The 26,373-nt window shown below is 36.8% G+C and overlaps 1 protein-coding gene across 2 annotated transcripts in view; it reads left to right on the top strand.

The window, feature by feature from the left end:
- Positions 1-26,373, top strand: part of LOC150108178 (TNF receptor-associated factor 3-like) — a 396,437-nt gene that overhangs the window by 41,042 nt on the left and 329,022 nt on the right. For both annotated transcript variants that reach the window (XM_090415633.1, XM_090415632.1), the window contains exon 3: positions 7,356-7,460. In XM_090415633.1, coding sequence (XP_090271759.1) covers positions 7,356-7,460 — 105 coding nt within the window. The remainder of the gene's footprint in view (positions 1-7,355; positions 7,461-26,373) is intronic.

Genomic DNA, 26,373 nt, shown 5'->3' with positions numbered 1-26,373 from the left:
GCTGCAACCACATCTTCAACCTCATATCCATCTTCCTCTTGCCATATAATCTGTTGATTTCTGCTATCCTGCTTCACAGGTAGACTCTGATCATTTGCTACATTAACTTTTTGACTCTATGCCTTTTCAGAAAACAGTAGCCTTTCTATATGCCTAACACCAAACCCCTTCAAATGTAATCCATCAGCTTTATTCCATTCCAACTTCCCTTCTAATTCACTCCACAGATTTACAAATTGAACCCCCCCCCCCCTTTTGCTTCATACAACTCAGCCATCTTACTATTCATTATCTCTGCTCTCCTTCTCAATTCACTGTTGCCATATCTGGGCAACATGCCTATGACTTTCCCAACAACACTATTCTTCTTTACCTGCTGGAACAACTTCTTCAAGTTTCTATCAGCATTCTTTTTCTCCTCAACTAAGTCATTTGTGCCCACGACTACTACTAATTTTGATGCCAGGTATTTCCTATAAATATCTTACATAATTAACCATAACACAGAATTATTTAATACACATTATATGGTACATATTAAGAATACTTTGCCGATTTTATCTCTTATATATACTGCATGTGTCATGCAAATGTAGAATATGCAAATTTTTAGACATATAAGATTGAAATCACATTAAATTACTACATTGATTATAGCAGTGACTGATATAGTCACTTCCTTATGCAAATGTAATTGTACTGTGTTCTCTATCCTGAAGACAGCTCATTGACTGAGGTGAAATTTAAGAGTAAACTTTTTTAATTACTTTTTTTTTTCCACTCATGCTGTTTCTTGTTCTTCTTCCCTAAATTCTATCAAGAACCTTGGGTATCCATAAATGCTTTCCATCAGTTCCGTTTCCTTGCTGTTGGCTTTAGTTCAGTAAACTCTTCTCCTCACATTCTGTTAAAGGTTAGCTCCTTTTCTTCTATGTATTTTTAGGATGGCCAACTTTCTTTATTGTTGTGGATTCCTTTCCAAGACTGCATGACATATTTCTCAATGATCTTCCTAAGTGTATGTCCAAATCCACTTGAATTTTCAGTTTCTGTTCCTTATTTATTTATTTATTTATTTGTTTTTCCTTATTTGTTATTTTCCAGAGATCTTCAGTTCTAATAATTTGAGGCCACCACATTCTAAGTATACTCTGTAGACACAAGTTTCTGAACGTTTATAGCTTTCTTTGAATTTCCTTTGAAACCAATCCATATATAATATATATATGTAAACTGATTTAATACTTACTGTACATTACATGTTTTTATTTTTATATCTGTGTGAATACTTTTTCATTTTTCATAATCTGCGAAGTTTATTTGCATTTATTTTCAAACTAACTTTTAGTAATTACTAAAATAAAGAGCCCAAAGGCTTCAGTTTGGCAATGTAAAATTATATAAGTCACGTGGATATTAGATCTAGCATTATTTCAGAGTCGATGTAGAAACTATGAAAGTTTCGTAAGGTAAATTGACCAGAGAGCTCACGGGAATACATTCCCCGGCATTCATGAGTCGCCTTAGTGTGGACCATATAGAAGACATAGGTGCTGCCTAGGTGTCTATTTATTGGCCTTTTATTGGTCCATTTTGATAAGGTTTAACTGACCTGATAGCTGTTTTGAACTGGATGGTTCTCCTCAGAGATCAGGTAGAAATCTTAAGAGAGCAAAAACTCTCATTCAGTACTAAGGAACTTGAAATCTGCCTGGTCTCTGAGGAGAACCAACCAGTTCAAAACAGCTGTCAGGTCAGTTAAACCTTATCAAAATGGACCAATAAAAGGCAAATAAATAGATGCTCTCTGGTCAATTTACCTTACGAAACTTTCATAGTGTCTACATTCGGCTTTGAAATAATGCTGGATTACAATATCCACTTGACTTATATTAACTTTTAGTGATTCTTTTTGCAATGTGGCTAATTTATATCTGTATGTGTCAGAAATTAGATATACATCATCTGTATAATTTAGATCACCCTGAGTTTTATTTATTTTCCATTATATTCCCCTGGTATTTGTTATTTCTGTCTGTTCTAACACATGGATCTAGCACCAGTATGAATGATGGGGGAGTGCTACAGACATCCCTGTCATACACCAGATACAGTTTTAGAAAGATTGTAACAATTCTATTGCTAGAGAGTATGTGTATGTAGTTTGAACTTCAGAATAAGGGAATGATGCAGAAAATAATGATTCTCTCATAAAGGAAGGTTATTATAATTTCCAATATGAGGTGCAGTCTGATAGATATTGAAATTTATTATATCCTTCCTTTATGAGAATTATTATTTTTTGTGGCAATTATATTCTGAAGTGCAAATCACATGCACACACAATCTCTAACAATAGAATTGAAGCCTTCCTCATAATCTAAATAGTAAATATAACGGACAGCTAAATTCACAAGAATCTTATATTCTTATGTATTCTTATACAAGATCTATTTGACCTAGAATATTAAACATTCATCACAAGATAAACTTGCAAACAACTTGGTAATAATACGTAGCAAGTTTATGTCCCTCCAATTATTACAGTCATTTGTGGCATTTATTAATGAGTACATACCTGTATTAACAAAACACCTTTCCAGAGATACAGACACACAGATGACAGCAAAATGAAGCTTGTGTAAAATCTTGTATGAAGAAAAATTAGAACAAAATTTTTCTATACTGATTTTACTTGGAAATAACAAATTTTATAAAAATACTTGTAATTGAATTAACGTTTGCTTCAACAATTTTTTTTGCTGAATTGAATCTGGTAAAATATTAGAGTAAATTGTTAAAATATTTAAAAACCACTGAAATTGTACAAACAAAGAAATAGCTCAGACAGGATTAGACATATAGACCTGAGGCTAGTGAAAATCGCGAAGGCTAACAGGTTACGGGTTTTCATGCAAGAACTCAGCGACAGCGGGTGGTGGAGAAAACCCCTCACCGAAGAATATCTGGGCGGTTTAATCTGAGACCGTTCAAAGATCGGGAGAGTAGGATAAAAGGGAGAAATTGAAATTGTGAAATTACAAGTATTGACCAAACTAATAGTGCAACAATGAACAATGTAGAATATTTTTGAACTATTAATTTTCAACTTGTCATCCCTGCAATTTTCTGGTGATGACAATGATGATGTATTAGCTTTTTTTAGCTTCGTTGAAGAGCTAAGAAAGTTTGGAAGGTGGTCAGACTTCCAATTATTAGTTCTACTTAGGAGCAAACTGGTTGGAAAGGCCAAGAACTTTCTGTATTCATCCCCAATACTTAAGGATACTTTGGAATACACAAAGTTTAAGGAAACCTTGATTTCCCAGTTCTCCAGAGTAAGAAGTTTGAGCTTTAACCTTTGGAAATTGCAGAGGTGTGCTCAGGATAAGAAAGAAAGTATGACAGATTTTTACAACAGATTACTAACAATTGCAAACAGGCTAAGCATCTCAAAGGAGGATAAACCTCACTTTGACTGGGCAGTATTCCACCAGATTAGATTAGGAGTCAAGGAAGAACACTTAAGGAGACTGCTTACAAAAAGAGGATCACAAATCTTGAGGAATGTTACCTCGCTGTGAGGGAGAGAGAAGAGAAGCTTGGAGACATTCGTCCCACTTCTATGAACAGCCAAATTAATATGATTAAAAGGGCAAATGATTCCTCTTGCGAAGGTAAGAGTGAAAAGGACTCAAGCACAGGTAAGGGAAAGTCAGTTAAAGATCGTAAAGAAAAAGAGGGGGAACGAAAAATTCGGTCAGCATTAAACAAATAACTGACAGTGAGATAACCATCCCGAAGGAGATAGGGCCTACTAACATGGAGGAATTATGTACAATAATAAGACAGGAGGTAGAAAGGCTACAACAGCCTATGATGGACCGACTTGATGCAGTTATACAGCAGTTGGGAGCAATGGCAGCAAGGACCTCTGAATTAACTCCACCTCAAACAGAGAAGAGTGCTGAGGCAAGGAACAGAAGGGAGCCTCCCAAATGTTTTGTTTGTAACAAATATGGGCACATGGCTCGCAACTGTTTTAGAAGTAAGAGACCCTCCAATGGAAATGTTAGATATGAGTTGAATCTTGTACATACTCCTCATGGTTATGTAAACAAACCATGGAGAAAAGAGAACAAGAATCAAGAATACCCAAGGAAGTCTAAAATGATCATAGAGGGTAAGGTGAGGATTACCTTGTGACATTTTGCTGGTTACTGGTTCCAGAAAAATAACTTCCAGATATGACAGGCCTCTGTCATATCTGGAAGTTATTTTTCAGGAATAAAATCCCATGTGTGGAGGGGTATTTCTAAACTGAAGAAACCGATTAGATTATCGGGAATTTCAACATCCGATATATATGCAACAAAGAAAGTGAAAGTTAAAATATACTTACCAGAGTTTAAATTGTGTGTTTGGCAAGAGTTATTCGTCCTCCCTAGGACATCTCGCCCGAGCGTATAAATTATTGTAAGTGGAGGTTTCTGTGGTTTAGAAGTACAAATTATTTTAGGAACTAACTTTCTAGAGAGGTACAAGTTCTCTTGCTTTGTCAGAAATGAGATGTCCCTAATGGGAAATAAACGGTCTGGAAAAGGGAACCATATTTTTAAGGATAGAATTGAGAAACCACGTAAAGAGAGAATACAACGGAATGACAATAAGGTCAAACCTAACTGAACTGACTGAAAGGGATAATGAAGAAGGTCAAAATAACCATACTGATTCTCCAATATGTTCAGCATCTGAAAGGAACAGTCACTTGGAGGCCTACTGTATATCAAATGTCAAGCTAGTGAGTGATCAGAGTGAAACGGAAGATCTTGTAGGGGAAGGTAATCAGAAAACAATCAGAGTAAACTTAATTGAGAGACCTAGAAGATCCAGAAGTTCCTATAACTAACCAAGGTGGAACAGGCATGGAAGAAATGGGGTTGATATACAAACCCGGCTGAGGTTTAATTATGCCAGTATCCTCGTGTCTGATTGTTCAAATTGAGCTTAACTATTGCTACAAATGCCGCACACTTACTAGCAGATTGTGCATGCTTTATGAGTCAGTTTAATGGAATAATATTTAGGTTCAAGGCCTTAAAAGATAGAAAGGGGAATAGATTTAATCTTGAGAGTAGAACATGTATTAAAACTCGGTGCAATGGGAAGCAAAGAGAATACTTAAAGGGTGAGATTGTAGTCAGGTCTTCTCCAGGAAATACAAGAAATAAAATAAAATGCAAGAGGTAAAAAAAAAAATTTATTTTGAAAAAAAAAATTTTTTTTTAGAGAGAGTAAGCCTTTTTAAAATCTTGTATGAAGAACAAAATTTTTCTATACCGATTTTAATTGGAAATAACAAATTATATAAAAATACTTGTAATTAAATTAACGTTTGCCTCAATTTTTTTTTTGCTGTATTAAATCTGGTAAAATATTAGAGTAAATTGTTAAAATATTTAAGAACCACTGAAATTGTACAAACAAAGAAATAACTCAGACAGGATTAGACATATAGACCTGAGGCTAGCGAAAATTGCAAAGGTCAATGGTTATGGGTTTTCCCGCCAGAAATCAGCTACAGAAGGGTGGTGGAGAAACCACTCCCCAGGAATATCCGGGCAGTTTAATCTGAGGCCGTTCCAAGGTGAGGAGAGTAGGATAAAAGGGAGAAATCGAAGGACCAAAGCGCTCGGTTCTTGGGTCTCGTTTCGAAGAGGTTCCTGTGTCCAGCTGTTCCAAGGACGGGGGAGTCACCTCCTGCCAACAGAAGTCTGACGATGATAGGAGGTTCAGAACAGCAGTGACAGTCTATTCCAGAAGTCCCACCATGAAGTCTCTAGATGATCTCCGAGTATGCTGTATCATCGATGCTGAGAACTAGTGCTCGAATCTGGTTTTCACCGGAAGGAAGAGGAACGTGATCGTGATCTCTAGGATCTAGTGTACTGAACTAGCTGACAAGGTTGCAAGTAAGAATTTTCTAGAACTTTCCTAGATTGTGAACATTAAGGCTAAGAATGCCAATCCCATAGTTAGTTAGCATAAAGAACATTCGTGAAGTCGGAAAGCCACACTTCTAATTAACGGTGAACTAATTGTTTACAGAGTTCAGAGAAATTTGCTAATGTTATGTGATGAAAGGGAAATCGATTGTAAAGTTTAGTTATGCCTGATTCTGTTTTAGCCTGAGTTAAGTCACGTTAGAGTGTATATATGTCTATCCATGTGTGTGATTGTTATGAGCATGTATATTGTTTTATATAAAAAGGCTTAAGCGAGAAATGCTAATCTAATCGAGCAGAGAACCAGACACGTGTTTTACTTTGTTTCCATTGTTATTTAGCTGAGTTAATCAGAGATAAATATTTTGATATGTGTAGATTTAATCTTTGTAATTACCTTGATTTAGAATGAATAAACAGTTTTGTTTGTTAATAGCTTGCCTGATTCTGCCTTACCAATGCACTGCTATGCTGGTTCTGGAGCCCAGATAAAATTTGGGCGGACTAGATGGTGCCGTTCCCCCCCCCCCCCATGAAGGGGACTCACGGTCGTGTATCATCATACGATTATTATTATTATTACCGATGCACTGTCTCATAAAACATTATAACCTGTGTGTCCTGAAGATAGAGTAGCCACAACTGACTGATTTTAAGTTTTAAACGTTGCTTGAATTAGAATTAAACTTTAGAGATATTTCCATGTTGAGCTGGATGTTTCTCCTGCATGTATGGGAAAGACATACAATTCCTCTACATGATCTTTAATGGTGCAGTCGAAAAAACAAGTAAATTTTTAAAGATCAGTGCAAGAGAAAATCAGCAAGATAGACAGGAGAATTGGTTCCGGTTTGAAGCACTTCCTGAATCTAGAGTAAGTACACGTGAAAATTAGCATACTTGTGACCTTGAGAAGGGGGGCGGGAAGTAAATTATAGCCAGAAAGGATTAAGAGTGATTGAACTAGATCAAGCAATGACTATAAACTTATTACGACTGATATGGAAAAGAATATAAAGGTGCAGTTCGAAGGTTTGATGATAAGTAATTAAATAAATATTAATTACAAGTACATAAATATACATAAAAAGTACAATTAAAAGAAAAATAATAATATTATGACACTTGGATATGTTATTGTATGTGTATACATACATTTTCAAACATCTGTAACCAGGATAGACTTTCTTGATGAAGTCATTTTTCAAGTTAAAAATTATCATTACAAAATCAGAAATTGTGGACAGTCATTTTGTAATACGTTTCCCACTATCCTTTAAATTTTACATTGGATAAGAATAAAGATTATATTGTTGATGATCTTTTTTTTTTATTCATTAATCTATGCAGTTGGAACCTGATAAATCATGTCTAGAAGCTGTTTTAGCCATTGCAGTTCATTGTCCAAATGAAAAGTTAGGATGCTCAAAAGAAATTATGCTTTGTGACATACCAGTAAGTCTTTAAAATAGTTGAATAATGTTTTAAAAATATAAATATATCATTATGAACATTTTATACTTTTTATATTTTTAAAATAAATTAGGACAATGATTCCGTATAGAGAACACATTTAAATTTGTATCTTGGTAGCATTTTCCAATGCAAGTGGCACATACTTGGGTTTGAAAGATCCTGGTTCCAGTCCTCTCAAGAATATTAGAGACCTTTTGTTAGATCTTTCCAACTAGAATGGAGTTAGCTGGTCTCAGAGGAAGGCGATTAGGTTTCTTTTCTGACAGTGATATGTTTCCTCCAAAAGCATATAACTTATCTTGTGCTCTTAGCAAATTCTAAATAACCTAACTAAACTCATCTGTCACAAATTGATACTTGATGTTAAGATAGGCTACCACACAAACCTTCATGGCATTCAAGAGCCAACAAATGTCATCTCAGTTTACCACTAAATAATATTTTTACTTGCTTGTTTGATTACTCCATTAGCAAAACTGAATCTACACATGTCAATATGACAGCATTCAACATACTCTGCTTGGAAAGAAGTCAATGGACACCATAGGATGAAGGACATACAAGCATGGCACCCACCTTAATATGATGTAGGACTTTCTTTCACTGTGAGGACTCCAGCAATCCTATGAAACATACTTTCCACAATCATATGATAGTGATCAATGGGAATTTTGGACCATTCTTCCTGTAGCATGTAATGAGGTCCTGAGCTGTTGTGGGACAGACTTCCCTTGACCTCATGCATTGCTCCAGTTCATCTTACAGATGTTCAATAGGATTGAGATCAGAGCTTGGTGGAGGCCAGTCAAATGTGTAGGGATGCTCATATCCACAAACCATGCAGTTATAGAAAGTCAGTGCAAATGTAGTTACAGCAGCCTTGTGACATGGTGCATTGTCGTGCTGAAAAAGATGGTGGTCAGTTCCCTTAGAAATGCCACAAAGTAGAAAGGATTGATTTGTCTAGAATGTTCAGAAACCTCTTGGGATTCACTGTTGATGGCACTGCAAACGGAGGTAAAAGTCCAAACAAGGAAAAACAGGACCATATCATCACACTGCTACCTTTGAATTTCATATTTGGATTAATGCAATCTGGTAAGAGACATTCACTGGGCATCTGCCACACCCACACCTGTCCATCTGCTCGATAGAGGGTGTAGTGTGATTCCTTGTACCGTAACACAGCCGTAACACATTGCAATTCATTCACCACTTTAACTAAAGAACCTAGTCTGTATACCCTTACTAACCACACACACACACACACACACACACACACACACACACACACACACACACACACACACACAGACAGACAACTTCCAAGTGTGATCCTTTGTTTTCCCCCCGACTCCCCATCTATTGAAAATTTTCTTTTGTGTCAATCTTATAATCCCTTTAGTTTTTTTGGGTGGTCCGATGCCTATAGGCTACCTACCAAGTTTGCAGTTAACAAGTTAAGTTTGATTTCCACCTGATAGGCGCACTTGATCACCCTTGATTTTTGAGCTGTGCAGAAGAGAGTGATTTTTAATCGGTGAATAGTCCGCTTTTTTCCCCGTTTTTCTACGTTTTTGAGTGCTAAATTGTTTCTCTGAATATGAGTGTACTTCGGTGGTTGTTTTTTGGAAGTTAGTTGCTGTCACGATATAATATATTTTGGTACCGTCGGAATAGAACGCGTAACGGTGGAAGACAAAACGAAGCTAAGTTACTGTATTTAGTTATATTTCATTTTATTTAATTATATTTAGTACTTAAATGTTCTGATGTTTGTACTTTTTTTTCCTCTTATTTATTAATTGCATAATTATTAAAGATTACGCTACTCGGCAGTAAGGAATGATGGTCGATTCAGCAGCAGTCGCAAGTGGCGTAACGCCAAGTCCTCCGCCATTTAAGAACTCAATTATTAGCAATATCATAAGGGACTTTGTGGCATGCAGTACTTGCGGCATGTATGCGTCTTGGGAATTACATATGTGGCTTGTTAAAGAGAGTGGAGAGCGTATGTGCGCAAAATGCAGGCAGTTGGAGGAAATAAGTACATTAGATATATCGATATCCGACTTTGTTGCTCCAGGAACGGGGAATGAATGTAGGAAGACAAGTAGTGTGATAGGAGAGAATGAGAAAATAATAGTTGATAGTGTGGAAGGTGTGAGTGACTGTGAAAGTTTAGGAGATGGTTTTGTTTGGGAGAGTGAATTTAGATTAAGAGTGACTGACCTGCAGAGGGAGATAGATGAGTTGAAAGAGGAGGTGGAATGTCTTGTGAATGAGAGCAGAAGTATGAAAGATAAGATTAGAAGAATGGAAGAGATAAATGCAAGGCGAATCAGAGTAGGAGAGAGAGAGAATTTAGGGAGTACGAGTGAGAGGTATAGGGGTGCTAGAAGAGGAGAGAATGGAAACAGTAGAAGAGAGGGAATGAGAGAGAGGTATGGGAATGCTAGCAGACGAGAGGATGGAAACAGTAGGAGAGACAGAATGAGAGAGAGATATGGAATTGCTAGAAGAATAGAGAATGGAAATGGTAGGAGAGATGGAATGAGAGAGAGGTATGGGAATGCTAGAAGACGAGAGGATGGAAACAGTAGTAGGAGAGACAGAATGAGAGAGGGATATGGAAGTGCTAGAAGTGGAGAAAATGGAAACAGTAGGAGAGAGGGAATGAGAGAGAGATGTATGGGAGTGCTAGAAGAGGAGAGAATGGAAACAGTAGAAGAGAGAGGTATGGGAATGAAAGAAGAGGAGAGAATGGAAACAATAGGAGCGAGGGAATGGTAAGAGGTATAATGTATGCTGACTCAATGATCCGTGGTGTTCAAGATAGGATGCGTGAGGAGTGTTTGCCAGGAGGAACAATAGAAAGGGTGGCTATGGCAATTAAGAGAGGTGAAAGGGTGGATGAGATGATTGTGATGGTAGGAACGAATGACTTGAGTGGTAATGTAAGTCGGGCAGCGAGAGATATGAGATTTTTGCTTGAGACTGTATGGAAGAAGACAGAGAGAGGAAAAATAGTGTGCGTGTTGCCTCGGTATGATAATGATGAGCTGAGCAGAAGAGCGGTGATATTGAATGGCATAATAACGAGAATGTGTGACAAGAGAGGACTGGTATATGTGGATGCTTGGAGTGCGTTTGAGGAAAGAGAGGAATTGTATGCGAGAGACCGTTTACATTTGAATGAGGAAGGACGTAGGCATCTGGAGAGATTGCTGTTCTGAACGAGTCAGTGTGTCCCAGGGAGGATGATAGCAGGGGTGGCCTCTTGTGGGAATGGATACTTGGGAGAAGGGAGACAATGTCAGGTAACACTGAGCCCAGTGGAGTCTAGAAGGGATAATGCTGGGTATAGAAACAATGGCATTTATATGCTTTATACTAATGCCAGGAGTATCCGGAATAAGGGAGAAGAATTGGTGGCGCAGATAGCATCAGCCTGGCCAAAAATTATTGTGATCACTGAGACGTGGTTGACAGAAGGGGATATAACAACAGGAATAGAAGTCGCTGGGTATAGCAATTTTCGTCAGGATAGGAGGGGAAAGCATGGTGGTGGGGTACTGCTTATGATAAGTGATGACCTATGTCCTCTAAGAGTGGAGAATTTGGAAGGAAGTGAGACAAATGATTTTGAGAGCGTATGGTGTGAGGTAGAGGTAGGCAAGACAGGATATTTAGTGGGGTGTTGCTACAGACCCAGGAGCACAGAGGATGGGGACCAGGAGATGTTTAGACAGCTAAGTTTGGCAAGTGCAAGAAGAATGATTGTTATGGGAGATTTTAACTTCAGTAGTATAAATTGGAGAGAGGAAGATGCATGTAGCAATAGGGGAATGGAATTTCTAGAATTCTTGAGGGACAAATGTCTTAGGCAACATGTAACAGAGGGAACAAGAGGTTCAAAAGTTTTGGATTTGGTTATAGCATCAGAAGAGTTGATAATAACTGAGTTGACATCTCTCCCACCAGTTGGAGAGAGTGACCATATGGTGTTTACTTGGAAAATGAATAGACATGCAGGAGTATCAAAGAGACGGGAACTTATGTGGAATTATAAGGCAGGTGATTATAATAGTCTTAGACGTCAACTTCGGGAAGTTTCATGGAGGGAGGAATTGGAAGGCCGGGATATCACTAGTGCATGGGAAATTGTGAAAGAATATTTGTTATCAGCAATGGTAAGTTGTATACCACGAGTGAAGAAGAGGACGCAATTCGGAGTAAAGTGGATGACAAACAATATTAAACAGGAATTGCATGCGAAAAAGAGGCTATGGAAGAGATATAAGAAGACAGTGAAGAGATGCATGAGGAATATAAGACACGCGCCAGAAGAGTGACTAGTGTGGTAAGGAAAGTGAAACTGGAATATGAGAGGAGATTGGCCCTAAGATCCAAAGAAAATCCTAGGGAATTTTTTAGCTATGTGGCCAGTAGGAGGAGAAATGACTGTGGAAGAATGATATTGTGGGATAAAAATGGGAATAGAGTGACTGATGCAGAGGACATAGTGGAATTGTTCAATGAACACTTTATTGGAGTATTTCATCCTAGAGGAGTCAGTTTTAATGCTAGAGGGAGTTTTAATGGTTCGAGGTCTGGAGGTACAGGAGGAGAGTGTGTTTCAGATACTGAGTACTCTGGATGTCAGTAAAGCTGTGGGACTGGATGGTATTTCACCACGAGTTTTGAGAGAATGTGCTACGGAATTGACAGTGCCTTTAACGTGGCTTTTCAATGAAAGTCTGGCTTTGGCAAAGGTGCCCAGGGAATGGAAGGAAGGCAAGATAGTGCCATTGCATAAGGGTGGTAACAGACTGGAAGTGTCTAATTATAGGCCAGTCTGTGTGTCATCAGTAGTTGTTAAGATCTTGGAGAAAGTAGTGAGGGACCGTATACAGCATTGGGCAGATGAGGGTAATGTTATCTGTGAGAATCAACATGGATTTGTGAAAGGACGCTCTTGTTTTAGCAATATGCTAGCCTTTTATAATAAAGTTACAAGAACATTAGATGAGGGAAAGGCATATACTGCAATTTTCTTAGACTTGGCGAAGGCATTTGACAGGGTGCCACATGATAAGCTGATATTTAAGTCGCAGCACATGGGTCTGGATGTCAGATTGGTCAACTGGATTCAGGATTGGCTGTCTGATAGGTATCAGAGAGTTGTGTATGGTGGAGCAGTTTCCAGGAGGCAGAGGGTTACAAGTGGGGTCCCACAGGGCTCAGTACTAGGACCTATATTGTTTAACCTTTACATCACTGACATAGCCAGTGGATTGCAGGGCGATATTCAGTTGTTTGCAGATGATGCGAAGCTGGGAAGGATTATTAGTAATAGTGCAGATGTGGTAGCCCTGCAAGAGGATTTAAATAAGCTAGATAGATGGGCAAATGAATGGGGGTGTCAGCTTAATGCAGCAAAATGTAAGGTCTTGAGGTTTGGGAAACATTGATGGGATGCTGCATACTCTATGGGAGGAGTTATACTGGAGGAAGTAGGGGAGACAAGAGATCTGGTGTTGATGATTGATAGAAACCTGAAGTTTAGGGGACATATTGCAAAGGTGGTGAAGGTAACACAGAGGATTGCTGCTATTATGAGAAGGACACTGACCTGCAGAGATAAGAGGGTTATCATTCCGTTGTATAAGTCTCTGATCAGACCACACTTGGACTATTGTTCTCAGATTTGGTCCCCAGGATTTGAAGGGGATAAATTAACTGTGGAAAGGATGCAAAGACGGATGACAAAGATGGTTTCAGGACTGTACAAGGATAGTTATGAGGATCGGCTGAGAGAATGTGGACTGCAGAGTTTGGTGGATAGAAGAAGGAGAGGTGATATGATTGAGACTTTTAAACTGTTGAGAGGTGGTTACAGGGTTGACACTGGGGAGTTCTTTCGCTTGGTTGAACAGCAGGAAGGAGTGATGATAAGAGGCCATCTCTGGAAGTTACGAAAGGAAACTGTGAGCAAGAGGGTAAGGAGTGGTTTCTTTGTGTGGAGGGTGGTTGAGCCGTGGAATGCATTGCCTGATGGAGTGGTGGGAGCGAGAACGGTCAGTGAGTTTAAAGAGTGGTATGATAGACTTTGTGTTTCTCAGGGGGGGGGGGACCTCCCCTCAATGAGTCTTGACAGACTTTATGTCTTAGGAAGGACCTCCCTCGATGAGTCTTTTGACTCCTTGGAGGCCTGAATAATAATAATAATGATAATAATAATAATAATAATAATAGTAATTTATAAGTTTCTATCATATTTCCTCTCCTCTGCCTGTCAGCTAAACTCTGCAACCCACACACCTTCAATACTCATAGGGAACATTCCACAGACCTATCATGAGCCTGGTCACTTGTTTCCGAATCTTCTTTACCACCTCCTGGTTCCCTAGAAATACCTGGAAACTCAGGTTTTTCATCCCTCAGAACAGGCAAACTAGCCCTGTGAACACACATGGGTTACAGTCATAAATACTTGCCCTTAGGGGATGCACCAGACAGAAGAGTGATGAGCCAGCTGCATCAATTTGTCGTAAATCCTTCATTTGGGGGGGACTTTATGATCCCTTATTAGGACAACCCATCCTAAGGGACGGATGAGAAGGGAAGGAAGGAAGGAAGGAATAATTTTCTATGTGATATTCTTTCAAATGCCATGGCAAAGTCCAGCAGTATCATAGTGTAGTCATTTCCTTTATTCAGTTTTGCTGTTACCTTAGTATAAAAGGTGAATAAATTACTCAGGCAGGACATCTCTTTTACAAAGCCATGCTATTCCCTATAGAGTGCCATATTCCTATCCACCGATTCCTGAATTTTTCTTTTAACCAACTTTTCCAATAATTTAACCATCACTCCAGAGATACTAATTGGTCTGTAATTTGCTACTTCTATCTTGGAGCCTATCATCTTTATGTAATGGAACTATCTGACCCCTCTCGCTACTCCCTTGGAACCTTGCTAGAACTGAGATTTAGATTAAACAACTTCATCAGAGGCACTGCCAGTTCACTTGCACATGAGCTGACATACTGTTCAGGCTCACTGCTGTATTCACATTGATATTTTTCAATATACTGAATACCTCCAGTTCATCTACCTCAGTTTTCATATCATTCTCTGTCATGTCAGTTACTTCAAAGTCACCACCACCCTTGCAAATTAATCACTTAATAATTGAACTATTTCTTAAATATTATTTTTCAGGAAATAACAATGCATGCTAAAATATTAATTATAAAAACTTATGAATACTTTCCTATATTCTGACAGTGTTACATTGCCCTAACACTGGGCAAATGAAGCTGAAGAAAGGCAACCAAAGGTCAGGCCTAGAGACCTAAAGGGCATTCCTTAGTGGGGCTAAATTTTGTAGTCTTAGCCATTGGGCTGAAGATCTGAGGATGGACTAAGACTATTCTTAGTTCAGCCTCATTTGCCCAGTGTTAATGCCTCTGTACACATATCATTGTTTTTATGATCCCTGATGATGATGGCAATGTAACGTTGCTGAAATTATCTTTTTTTAATCATTCTTTCTCTTATTTGCTACATAGCAAAAAAAACTCAAACTCTTTTGGATTTACTTTTGCCTGCTTAGTTAATTTTCTCTCAAAGTCTGATTTATCCTTCCTTATTATACTTGTTACTCATCTTGCATGTGTTTTATATTGCTTGTGAGTATGCTGATCACCTTTTTCTTTATATTATCCCCACAATGTTTTCCTTTTTTGCAGTGCTCCTCTTGTTTAATATCTCTACTCATCCACTTAATCCTCCTGATCTTGGGTATGCAGTCTGATACTGCCTCATTCAAAAAATCCCTGACTGCTCCAAGTTGCCTCCTAACTTTGTCATAATCACCAGCTTTGTAGTTCCACATAAGACCTTTCTTAACTGAAAAAAATTCCATATGTTGAACAACCTCACAGGAAAAGACTTGGTCACTTTTCTCCATTGGAGTTGCTACTGTAGACCATCATACAGATGTTCTACAGAGTTTTGTTTGTAATTTAATTTACTGTAAAAATTAAACTTAAATTTTCTGTTCCAAATTACCAGTTGCATTGTTAGTGCATTTATATTGTGCAGAAAAGCAAAATTGTTTTGTTGTTTATATATAGTAGTCATTCATAGTTAATACATCATGTTTATGTGTAGATTTTTTGTTAGTCTGACTGAAAATTAGTAATATATTTTAATATTTGTGTATGTTTAAAATATATAAGTTGAAAAGATTTAGTTGACTGAAAATAGGAATTTTTATCGCTTTCAAGCAAAGTGCTGTGAAGATAATGTGTAATTGTGGCAGTTTCCCTTACTTTATGACTGAAGCAGAACTGGAAGTATTGTACCTGCTAGAGCATGCACAAGTGAAAAGAACATGGTAACTAGTAAACAGCTGGATAGAGAACCATGTGAGTGAGTGAAATACAGATATGGAAGAGTTTTTGGAAGTGGTGAGAAAAACCTCCGTGAGTATTAATCTTTCGGAATGAAAGATGTTTTGAAAGTTATTTAGCTGTTATGTTACAAAAGTAACTGGAATAACAGTTGTTGAAGATAGTTATTGGTACTTGATAAATGAAGTTTCTCTTGTAGGAAGAGAAATGTTTATCAGATTATTAAAGGTTCCTTTAATGCAATAATGTTTTGATAACTGTTTTGGAGGATACAGCCAAGTTGATTTTTAAGTATTTACTCATTTTTCCTTCATACAGCAAGAGGAAAAAGATTGTGAATCTTAAAGATGAAAGTAAAAAGAAGAAACATTTTTGTGTGGATTATTTTTTGATGCCATCAAAGCAGGAATGCTAGATAGGGTTTGAATTTGAAGATTTTATTGTCAAGTCTGAACTTTTAGTATCTCTGACAAGGAATAGAAAATTACAGTTATTTCCAAGATAAAGTGGTTTTCAAGAGAAGAACTGTTTCTGATGAAGAAATAAAGAATCCATGTCTTTCAAGAGAGGTCCAGATACAGTTAAGAGACATAATGTTCATTTTAGCTTGTATATTTTGGCCCCAAAAAACCAGATAAGATATGATTTGTTTGTTTGTCTTTTTAGATTTTAAGACAAGTTTCTGTTGTTGGAGTAATGTTCAGAATATTGTATGTAATTTTTTAAAATGTATCTGCATCATCATCATCATGCATATCAAGGATTTAGGCCTAGCGTGGCCTGTTCCGGCCTTAGAAGTCATCGTTGAATCATTTAAGAGGACATCCTGGTTTTCTTTTTTCTAATGGCTTGTACTTTAAGGCTTGTTTTGGTAATCTTTCTATTTTCATTCTTTGAACGTGTTCCATCCATTTATGTTTATATTTTTAAATTTTTTCTATTACTGATTCTTGGTTTAATTCTTTCATAATTTCTTCGTTTCTTTTGTGATCAAACAGAGTATACTTTGCAGTTTTTCTCATAAACTTCATTTCTGCTGTTATTATTTCACTTCCATACAATAAGACTGGTTGGGCTAATGTATTATATACTTCTAGTCTGGTTTGTTTTTGAACTAGGTTTGGTTTAAATATAGAGTTAATTACACCTGTTTTTTTAAATATTTTGCAATTTTTACGTTTATATGTATCTTAAAATGTAATGTATCTTAATTGTATTGTTAAAATGTATCTTAATATTATTAAACTCTTTTTCATTTTTTATACATAAAGGTGTGAAGACTCAATTTGCTTAATTCTTGTTTAAATTTAAGTAAGTCTAGGATCTTACTTGTGTGCTTAGATTTCGGCATAGAAATCTGGATACCACTTGCAAACTACTTTTACAATAGGAGCAGTAGACAAGATTTAATAGTTTAAAACTATTCACAATGGTACAGTCCATGGCAGGATTTAGTAAATAAATAATAAATTAAACTTTTTTACAAATAATAAAAACTTTTAAAAACTTCTTCACTACTGTATTTAGAGATATATCTTCTGATGCTGTTACATGATCTGACACACTCAAACCCCTGGTCCCCCTCCATCACATGCTGCATAAATTCGATTTCCATTTTGCCATGTTCCCTTTCCTCTCTCCAATCTATATCCTCATAGTTGAAGTCTCCCATGATAATTGCTTGGCCTGCACTTATTTTTCTAATAATTTCTCCTGTTCACATTTTGTTATCCACATCTTCTACTGGATCTCCAGGTGTATATAGCAGCATCCAATAATATATTTTATCCTGTTGGCCTTTATTTCATGCCAAACAGCCTGAAATGAACCATTTCTCTTGCATCTACAACTTTCCTTTATCTATTTTTGTTGGCTGAAGTTCTTCAGCTATTATTAATAATACCCTTCCTCTTTCTCTATTTCCTCTATCTTCTCTAAAAAGACAATATCTGTTACATTCTATCCTTGTTACTACATCATTCTCTGACAACCAGGTCTCACCGATGCCAATAATTTTTGGCCATGTTGAGCTGACCAATGCCAAAAACTCCTTGCCTTTATTTTTGATACTTCAGGCATTCATGTATATGCATTTCAACATCCCCCTTGGGCCCATAGTTACCCTTACATAATGTCATTACCTATCCATTCAGATTCAAAACCTGGGAAATCTACCCAGCTCTTTGCAGTCATTCATGCACTCATACTCATCTATCCCAGAGGTGGCTATTTCTTCATAGTCATTCCTGCACTCGCACTCATTTATCCCATGGGTGGCTAGACTCACGCTTGATTACTTCTCCTTCCTAATTTCTCTAGTTTCCCTGGTTTTGCACTTTCAAACTCTCACTGAACAACACTTTCTCCAAGCATCTAACTTCAAAACCATTCAAATGCAGTCCATCAGGTTCTTTTGTCTATCAATTTCACTGCACACATCTATAAACTGCACACCATTCCTTCTGCACAATCTTTTCATTGACTCATTAGCTATCATGGCCCTTCTTCTTAATTCTGTTCTATTATACCAAGGCAGCAGACTCATAGTCTTTATTTTTTTTTTTTTACTCTTCATTTTTGCTTCTTCCAACAACTGTTTCATATCCTTTCTCATTGCATATTTCTCAACTTTCCTTTCAAGTCATTTGTACCTTCCAAAACAGTTAACTCTTTCACTTTTTTCTTCTCTTGCTTGTTCACTTCTTTCTTCTTGTTCTTCACTTTTTTCTTCTGCAAACTTACAACTTCACTTTTTTCTTCTGCAAACTTACAACTTCACTAACATCCTTTATCTTTGTACCTGCAAAACATGCTTTCATCACTTTCTCATTAAGAATACCTCTTAATCATCATAGAATGTGATACTAAAGGAAGTGTACTTGCACTTCTGCTAGGTGAAACATTATATGTGCATAATCTGACATGGGAAGTGGTGCTATGCTAATTTAAAAAAAAGAGAGAGGTATGCAAAATTTTTTTTAAAATTATTTTATTTTTTATATATCTGATCCACATGTGAAACACTACAAGATCTATAGCACATTAGTGCTGTGTATGGATGAGAGGAAAAGAAGAAAGGAGGAATCTGTTCACATTTTGTTTGAACAGTTGAAGATTGTATTCTTTGGTGAAGGCATAGTGAGGGAGACTCTTCCAAAGAACAGAAGTAGATGGAATGAAAGAGTAGTGAAGTTGGTTCGGTGAGTTTCAAGATGGACCGTAAATGGGTGTTGGTTAGCAGTGGTTCTTGCTTTACTGATTTTGGAGGAGAGTGGAGGGATTCAGCAGAGCACTGTCTATGAAAGTATCTGTAGAAGAGGCATAAAGCAGAAACTGAATGCCTGTGAGAATGATTGAAGTGGGTATGTAAGAGAGGAATCATTAATTACCCAGATTGATAACAGATACACTTTTTCATATTATGAGTAATGATAATCCCCTATGGAGTCAGTGCCTTATGATTGAAGGATAATCCGTTTCATCATGTTTTCATGTTTTGGATAGTTGGAAGTTTTTCCACTTGGTTATACTATAAATTAAAGATACCAAGAAATTATATACTTGGTTTAATCCTTTATCCAAGTGTAAGAAAACAAGTTTGTGCCTGAACTATTTTCAGGACTGGGCAACTTGTATAAAAAAGCTCATGACTTCACATCACTTGCCTTAGTATCATATAATGTAATGCACATCTCCTTGAACACATCTATAATGCTATACATTATGTCAGCAAACTTGTTTGCTTACACTTGGATAAAGGATTAAACCAAGTATATAATTTCTTGGTATCTTTAATTTATAGTATAACCAAGTGGAAAAACTTCCAACAACTTTCGCTAATCCAAAGTATTTTAATAATAAGGTGTTGACACATTTTGGCTACTTGTATATAAAAATATGACTTCTGCATTACTTCAACCTTATGGCAGACATCCCTCAAAATCCTCTCACATCCACCATCGCCCTTTATGCTGATGACACGGCTATTCTAGCCAGATCTCGTCAACACTTCTCGTCACCAAAAAACTACAAGACACCATCCTGAATCTAGAAAAATGGTTTAAAGACTGGCGACTACAATTAAACCCCCAGAAAAGTACAATGATACTTTTCACAAGAAGACGAGCATCCCCCAAAGGAGACATCACCCTGTTCAACTCTAAAATTCCCTGGAAAACTGAAGCAAAATACCTAGGAATACTTCTCGATAAGCGATTATGCTTCAACAGCCACATCAAGAGCATATGCACCAAAGCTTCAAAAGTTATCGCCCAGCTATACCCCTTGATCAACAGACACAGCAAACTAAGCTCAACAAATAAAATACTACTGTACAAGACAGTGATCCGTCCCACAGTCATATACGCCTGCCCAGCCTGGAGCCATACCTCCAAGACAAACATCCTCAAGCTACAAAGACTACAGAACAAATGCCTGCGAATGATTCTGGACGCCCCGTGGTTCATCAGGAATGCCCAGATCCACCGGGACACAAATATCCCCTACATCTCTCCACTACTACGCTCCCTAGCAGAAAAATTCTTTATGAAGACATCTATCCATCCAAACCAACTGATATAACAAGCCGGAAACTATGACGGTAATGACTACTGGAAACATAAAAGACCGAAAGCCATCCTAACACCCAACGACGAATAACCACTTCTGCCCACTCAGGGCAAGCTAAAATAGCTCACAAATCTCTCCCATCACTGCTCCCGAAACAGACAACAAGGAATATGAAAAGCGTCAAGCTTCACCCTCTGCACCATATATGTTCTGCGTCCTTAGTATCACCTCTGGGTCTGGCTCTCACTGATGAGACCTCAATAAAGGTCGAAACTGGTCTGGGTAGTGAACCCTTCCCATAATGCATAGCATTATACTTGTTTGAAAGGAGATGTGCTTTACATTATAGGATACTAAGGCAAGTGATGTGAAGTCATGAGCTTTTTTATGCGAGTTGTCACAGTCCTGAAAATAGTTCAGGGGCAAACTTGTTTGCTTACACTTAGATAAAGGATTAAACCAAGTATATAATTTCCTGGTATCTTTAATTTATGTTCTAGATAGAATTGAGCAATCTTGAGGTGCACCACAAGAAATATGGGAGCAATATTCCATAATTGGGTGAATTTTGGATTTGTTAGAGTTAGCAGCTATGAAGGTGGAAAGTAGTGTTTTGTGCAAAAAAAAACTACACCAAGTTTTTTGGTGGCAACCTATAGCTTATAGGTTGAAATGCGTGCCAGAAAAGATTGGAGGAAGAGAAATCTGATCATGTTTGGATATCTCACTATTATTGAAGATGAGGGGAGAGATGTAAGCTCTTTCTTGCGAGAGATCAAACAGGACTGAGTTTTGGTGGCATTGAAGTCTATATTCCAGTGGGGAAAAGACAAACTTGCCCCATTGGAATATAGCTAGGAGATCAGATTTCAGGTGAATGGTCATGGTGGATCTTGAAGATTCTAATACTTCAGCACTACATGGTTAGTCAAATGAAAAGGAGGAATGGAGTGTACTGTCATCAGTAAAGCAACAGACAGGATTGGAAATCTGTGAGAGCAGATCATTTATACAGAGGAGGAAGAGAGTGGATGAAAGCAGAGAGGAACCTTTGAGTACTCATGCATTGGTGGGGAAATCTGATGAGAGGAAACTGTCTGCCATGACACATAGTGAATGGCCAGTGAGAAAGTTGGCAGTCCAGTTGCAGAGTGTGGATGGCAGTTTGCTAAGTAGACCCCAGTGCCAGACCTATAATGACTTCTATGTAATGATGTTTTTCTCCATCTTGCCTACAAATGATCTCGTATGTAATTTTTATGTTCTTCAAGGCGTTTGTTAATTGATCTACCAGTCTATCCAAAGTAGACTAACTTGCAGGCACAAGGAACTTTATACACTTCTGGATGTTCAAGAGGATGTAGTCGATCTTTAGTAGAACATATAAAAATAGCGCTGAATAAAAGGTTTGAAAGTATTGCATAATATTACATGCATCCTCTCATCCCTCCTGCACCCATCACACAGGATCACAGCAAAACCATTCCTATTCCATATGTTAAGAGTGCCTCAGAAAAAAATAGCCAAAATTCTTTGCAAATATGATCTCCATACCACTTTCTAAACTTTCATTCAACTAGCTACTTTTATGCATTCTCTTAAAGATCGACTGCATCCTCTTGAACATTAAGGAGTATATAAAGTTTCTTGCACCTGCAAGTTTCTATTTTGGACAGATTGGTAGATGAATTAACCTTGAAGAACATAAAAGTTATGTATGGGATCATCTGTATGGCAAGTCAAGATTGGCAGATCATGCTCTGAATACTCCTTCACATAGGATTAGATGGAGAAAAACATTTTTATTACATAGAAGTCATTACAGGTTTGAGAAACTATTTTTAGAATCAGCATCAGCTATGAAGCTCTCTCCCAACCTCAACCATTATGGTTACATTAATTTACCAAAGATGTGGGAGACTGTCATTTTAAGACCTAATAGTCATACTTCTCTGAATTAACTTTGTAGTTATCTGAATCATAGAGGTTGCCACATAAGGACATTAGGTGTCAGTTACAATTTAAATTGTTTCTACAATTAAATGGTTTAGTGCTATGTGCCTACATTTTCATTCTGCTCTAATGATGCTGGATAGAAAACTAGCAAAATATTAGTGAGTTTAATAAATGTATTTTTTCCTTTTGATGTTAATTATACCTTTAAGCTTTATTATGGATAATGAATAACACCTAAGCCTTTCTGTATGAATTCATAACCCTTGCTCTCTGCCTCATCTCATTGCTGTCATACCTGGGCAATACACTGACTACCTTTCCTATCATACTATTATCTTTTATCCTTCACGGAAACTTTCTGATATTCACTGTTACATTCTCCTTGTTCCCGATTCTCATTTGTACCTACTACTACTATTATCATCTCTTTTGTTTGCTTATTCCTTATATTTAAGCCTCATTCTATTCATTTTACTTCCCAAAAAACAAACTGTATGCACACCTCTAATAATCTTTAGTCTTTCTAATATAATCTATAGTCTCTCATTTTCTCTTTCATACCAACATCGTTCATTCCCATCTTTTTTGCTCTTCCATATATATCTACAATTCTTTTCATTTCACTTTGCATTCCCTTCATCTCTTGTCTCATCTTAACTTACTTATCTTTCAAATCTTACATCATTCTCTTGCTATTGTTCACTTTTGCTATCTTATCGTTAGTCACACAAGCTTGTTTGCCATCAGCCTCATTTGCCATGTAAAATCTCTGATTCAGCCTCTCTATATAAACATCCACAACATCTTCCCATATATAAATACCACATTCATGGTATCATCATATTTTTGAAAAATCTCCACCATTCACTTGTCTTTTGCATCACCCTATGCAACAATCTATCACCACCATATTGTATCATAGTACTAACAAGAAACAATGATTTTAAAGTAATATAGCCTTATAAATTCTACCAAACCCAGCATTCCACACTCAAATATCTCATGGTAACTCAGTCAATATTGCCAAACATTAAATATAAAATTGACATCTTTTTTGCAGCTTTTACAATGACCAATGTGCAGCACCCACCACCACCCCATTTTATATATACAGAATCTATGTTGGCTCACACATACCTTTTCATATTAAGGTAAATTAATAATGAATAATAATAGCAATCCCCTATGGAGTCAGTGCCTCATGATTGAAGGATAATCTGTTTCATCATTATGATATGATAATCTTTCTCTTTTTCTCTCCATGGGGTGTCCAATCTAGTCTTAACATTACTTGTAACTTGAATTATCCAGTATACTCCTTGCTACTCTTGACATAAAGAAGAACCAACTCTTGTATAATTTTCTTGGATGAACTTGAGACCTACTTGTTATTCGAAAGAGATTGTGTAATAGCACTGATTAGCTACAGTTCTCTGACTAGTTGGTATTTGTATTACAATACATTATAAAAATTATTTTTCTAGAAGTGTATGTGTGTACATGTATGTGTAGACACACCCAACAGACTCACATATATACACTAGATGCACACTTATCCCATATAATGAAATAATGCACTATAACAAACTACAAAAAAGTCTCTGCCTAAGTCACATAGAATCAATAACCGTTTTAAGCTCATTGTTACAAAATCTACATTGATAACAAAATGAATTTTATAGCATATGATATCACAATCAGTACAATTTAGGTCAAAAACTTGAATTCTAAATCACAAATTTAGAATGTTTTACCTTATCAATAAATAATCTTTCAAACACATTGATAATAATAATAATAACACAAGATGAGGTAGTTCTTCAATTTACAGTTCTAGGAGAACAGTATCAGTTTATGCAACTGTATATCATTGGGTCTCTCTCTCCAATTAGGAAGCTGACATTCATAGCAGCTTCCTAATTGGAAGCTGCTATTCCTAATACTGACTGATGTTCATCACTTGTGTTCTTTGTAAGCAGAGTTGACTAAATATAAAGTTGGCTGACTGGTGAAGTTTTCAGATTAATTTTGATTTTAATGGTATGGACTGCACATATTTAGTTTATTATGAAGCTTTCAGGTAAGTGACATTAATTTAAGCTAATATATATCATTTTGAAATTTAAACGTGTTATCTAGTTTTTCATTTTTATTACTTCTTACTCTTCTAGATCTTTATTCTGTTTCTCATTATTGTGCGCAATGTACTTTTCATGTTGTTATTTTAACAGATGAAGTCATGTCACAATGCCACCAATTGGGGAGGGGGGGGAGAGAGAGAGATCATGTGGTTTCGACATGAGTATATAGGCTGGTACAATCTTCACAGAACAAGAGAGATGTGTGGAATTACAGAGTAGGGAGACTATGATAAATTAAGGAAACATACTGCTGATGTGGAGTGGCTTCATCAGTTGAAAGGGAGAGAAATCTGCAGTGCCTGAGGCTTAATCCAGAATCAGTTATTTATGGTAATGTTAGATTGCATTCCTAAGGTTTGGAGAATAAATAAAGCAGGAGGAAATTGGATGAATCATGAAATTATGCAGGAGTTTCTGAGAAAAAGGATGTTATGAAGGAGATATAAAGAACAGGGTACCCCTCAGCAGCATGAGGAAGTGTAATGTACAAGCTAGGAAGGTGGCAAGTGTACTAAGAAAAGAGAAATTGGTATATAAAAGATTAGCTGAAGCAGTAAAGGAAAACCTTAGAGAATTTTACAGTTATGTTACTAGTAGAAGAAAAGATGAATATGGAACACTGACTTTAGCTCCTAGAGATAGAACACAAGTCACATCTGCTGACGACATAGTGGAAATGTGTAGGGGGAAGGTTGAGGTTAAGAGTGGTGTTGAATAACAATAACAGTCCAAGAATGGTAAGTGATTAGAATATTAAGTAATCTTGATGTTAATAAGGCTGTGGGACTGGATGGGATATTACCACATGCAAAAGAGCTGGCAGTGCTGTTGATTGTTGTTCAATGTCTGACATCATCAGGAATAATCCCAGAAGAGTGAAAAGAGGAGAAAACAGTGCCACTGCATAAGAGAAAATTCAAGTCAGTAGTATCAAACTATAGGCCAGTGTGTGTATCAAGTGTAGTGGTGAAGGTCTTACCGAGGCTGGTTAGAGACAGAATACAAATGTGGATTGATGAGAATGGAAATGTTATGAGAGTGCAGCATGGCTTTATTTAATGACTTGGTTGTATTTTATAATAGGATAAATAGTGTATTGGATGGAGGAGATGCTTATACCATGATTTATCTGGATTTTGCTAAAGCATTTTGTTGAGTACTGCATGATAAACTACTGTTGGAATTGAGTAGGATGGAGAAGGATAGTCATTTGGTAGCTTGGTTACATGAATGGCTATTGATAGGAGCCAGCAAGTTGTGTATGGAGGTGCAGTGTCCCAAAAAGGAAAGTGATAAGTAGGGTACTGCAGAGTTTTGTTCTTGGACCACTGTTGTTTAATTTATAGGTATCCCTTGATTAATGCAATTAATTAATTCCTCAGTGTTACTGAGTATATCAAAATCATATTAATAAAATATAATAATCAATGGTAAAAATTACAATTTGTCTATGATCGATTACTGTATTAATAAATTGTTTTATATGGTACTCTTTTAGGAAAGATAAAAAAATAAATAAATGCAAAGTAAATGTTTAATAAATGCTTGTACCTACATTAGTACTGCAATTTTTTATTAAAAAAGTTATCAAGAGTCATTTGAACAGTTTTCGTTTTTTCCTATCAGCATAAATTCTACAATAACAACAAAATGACTCTCTAGACATCAGCAAACAAGAATTCTTCAATTAGCATCTGGATCCATATCCATTACTTGCTGCTTAAGCGATTCTAAACTGTGAAATATTCCATCCAGTTTTTTGATTATTATCTCCTTTGGAACCTCATCTCCATATTCCATTTG

This window comes from Typopeltis vanoorti, chromosome 3 (assembly GCF_054136105.1).
Source record: "Typopeltis vanoorti isolate ZY-2024b chromosome 3, IOZ_Tvanoo_1.0, whole genome shotgun sequence".
Lineage (NCBI taxonomy): Eukaryota > Metazoa > Arthropoda > Arachnida > Uropygi > Thelyphonidae > Typopeltis > Typopeltis vanoorti.
The sequence above is the reverse complement of the archived record's forward strand: the minus strand, read 5'-3'. Positions and strand labels throughout refer to the sequence as shown.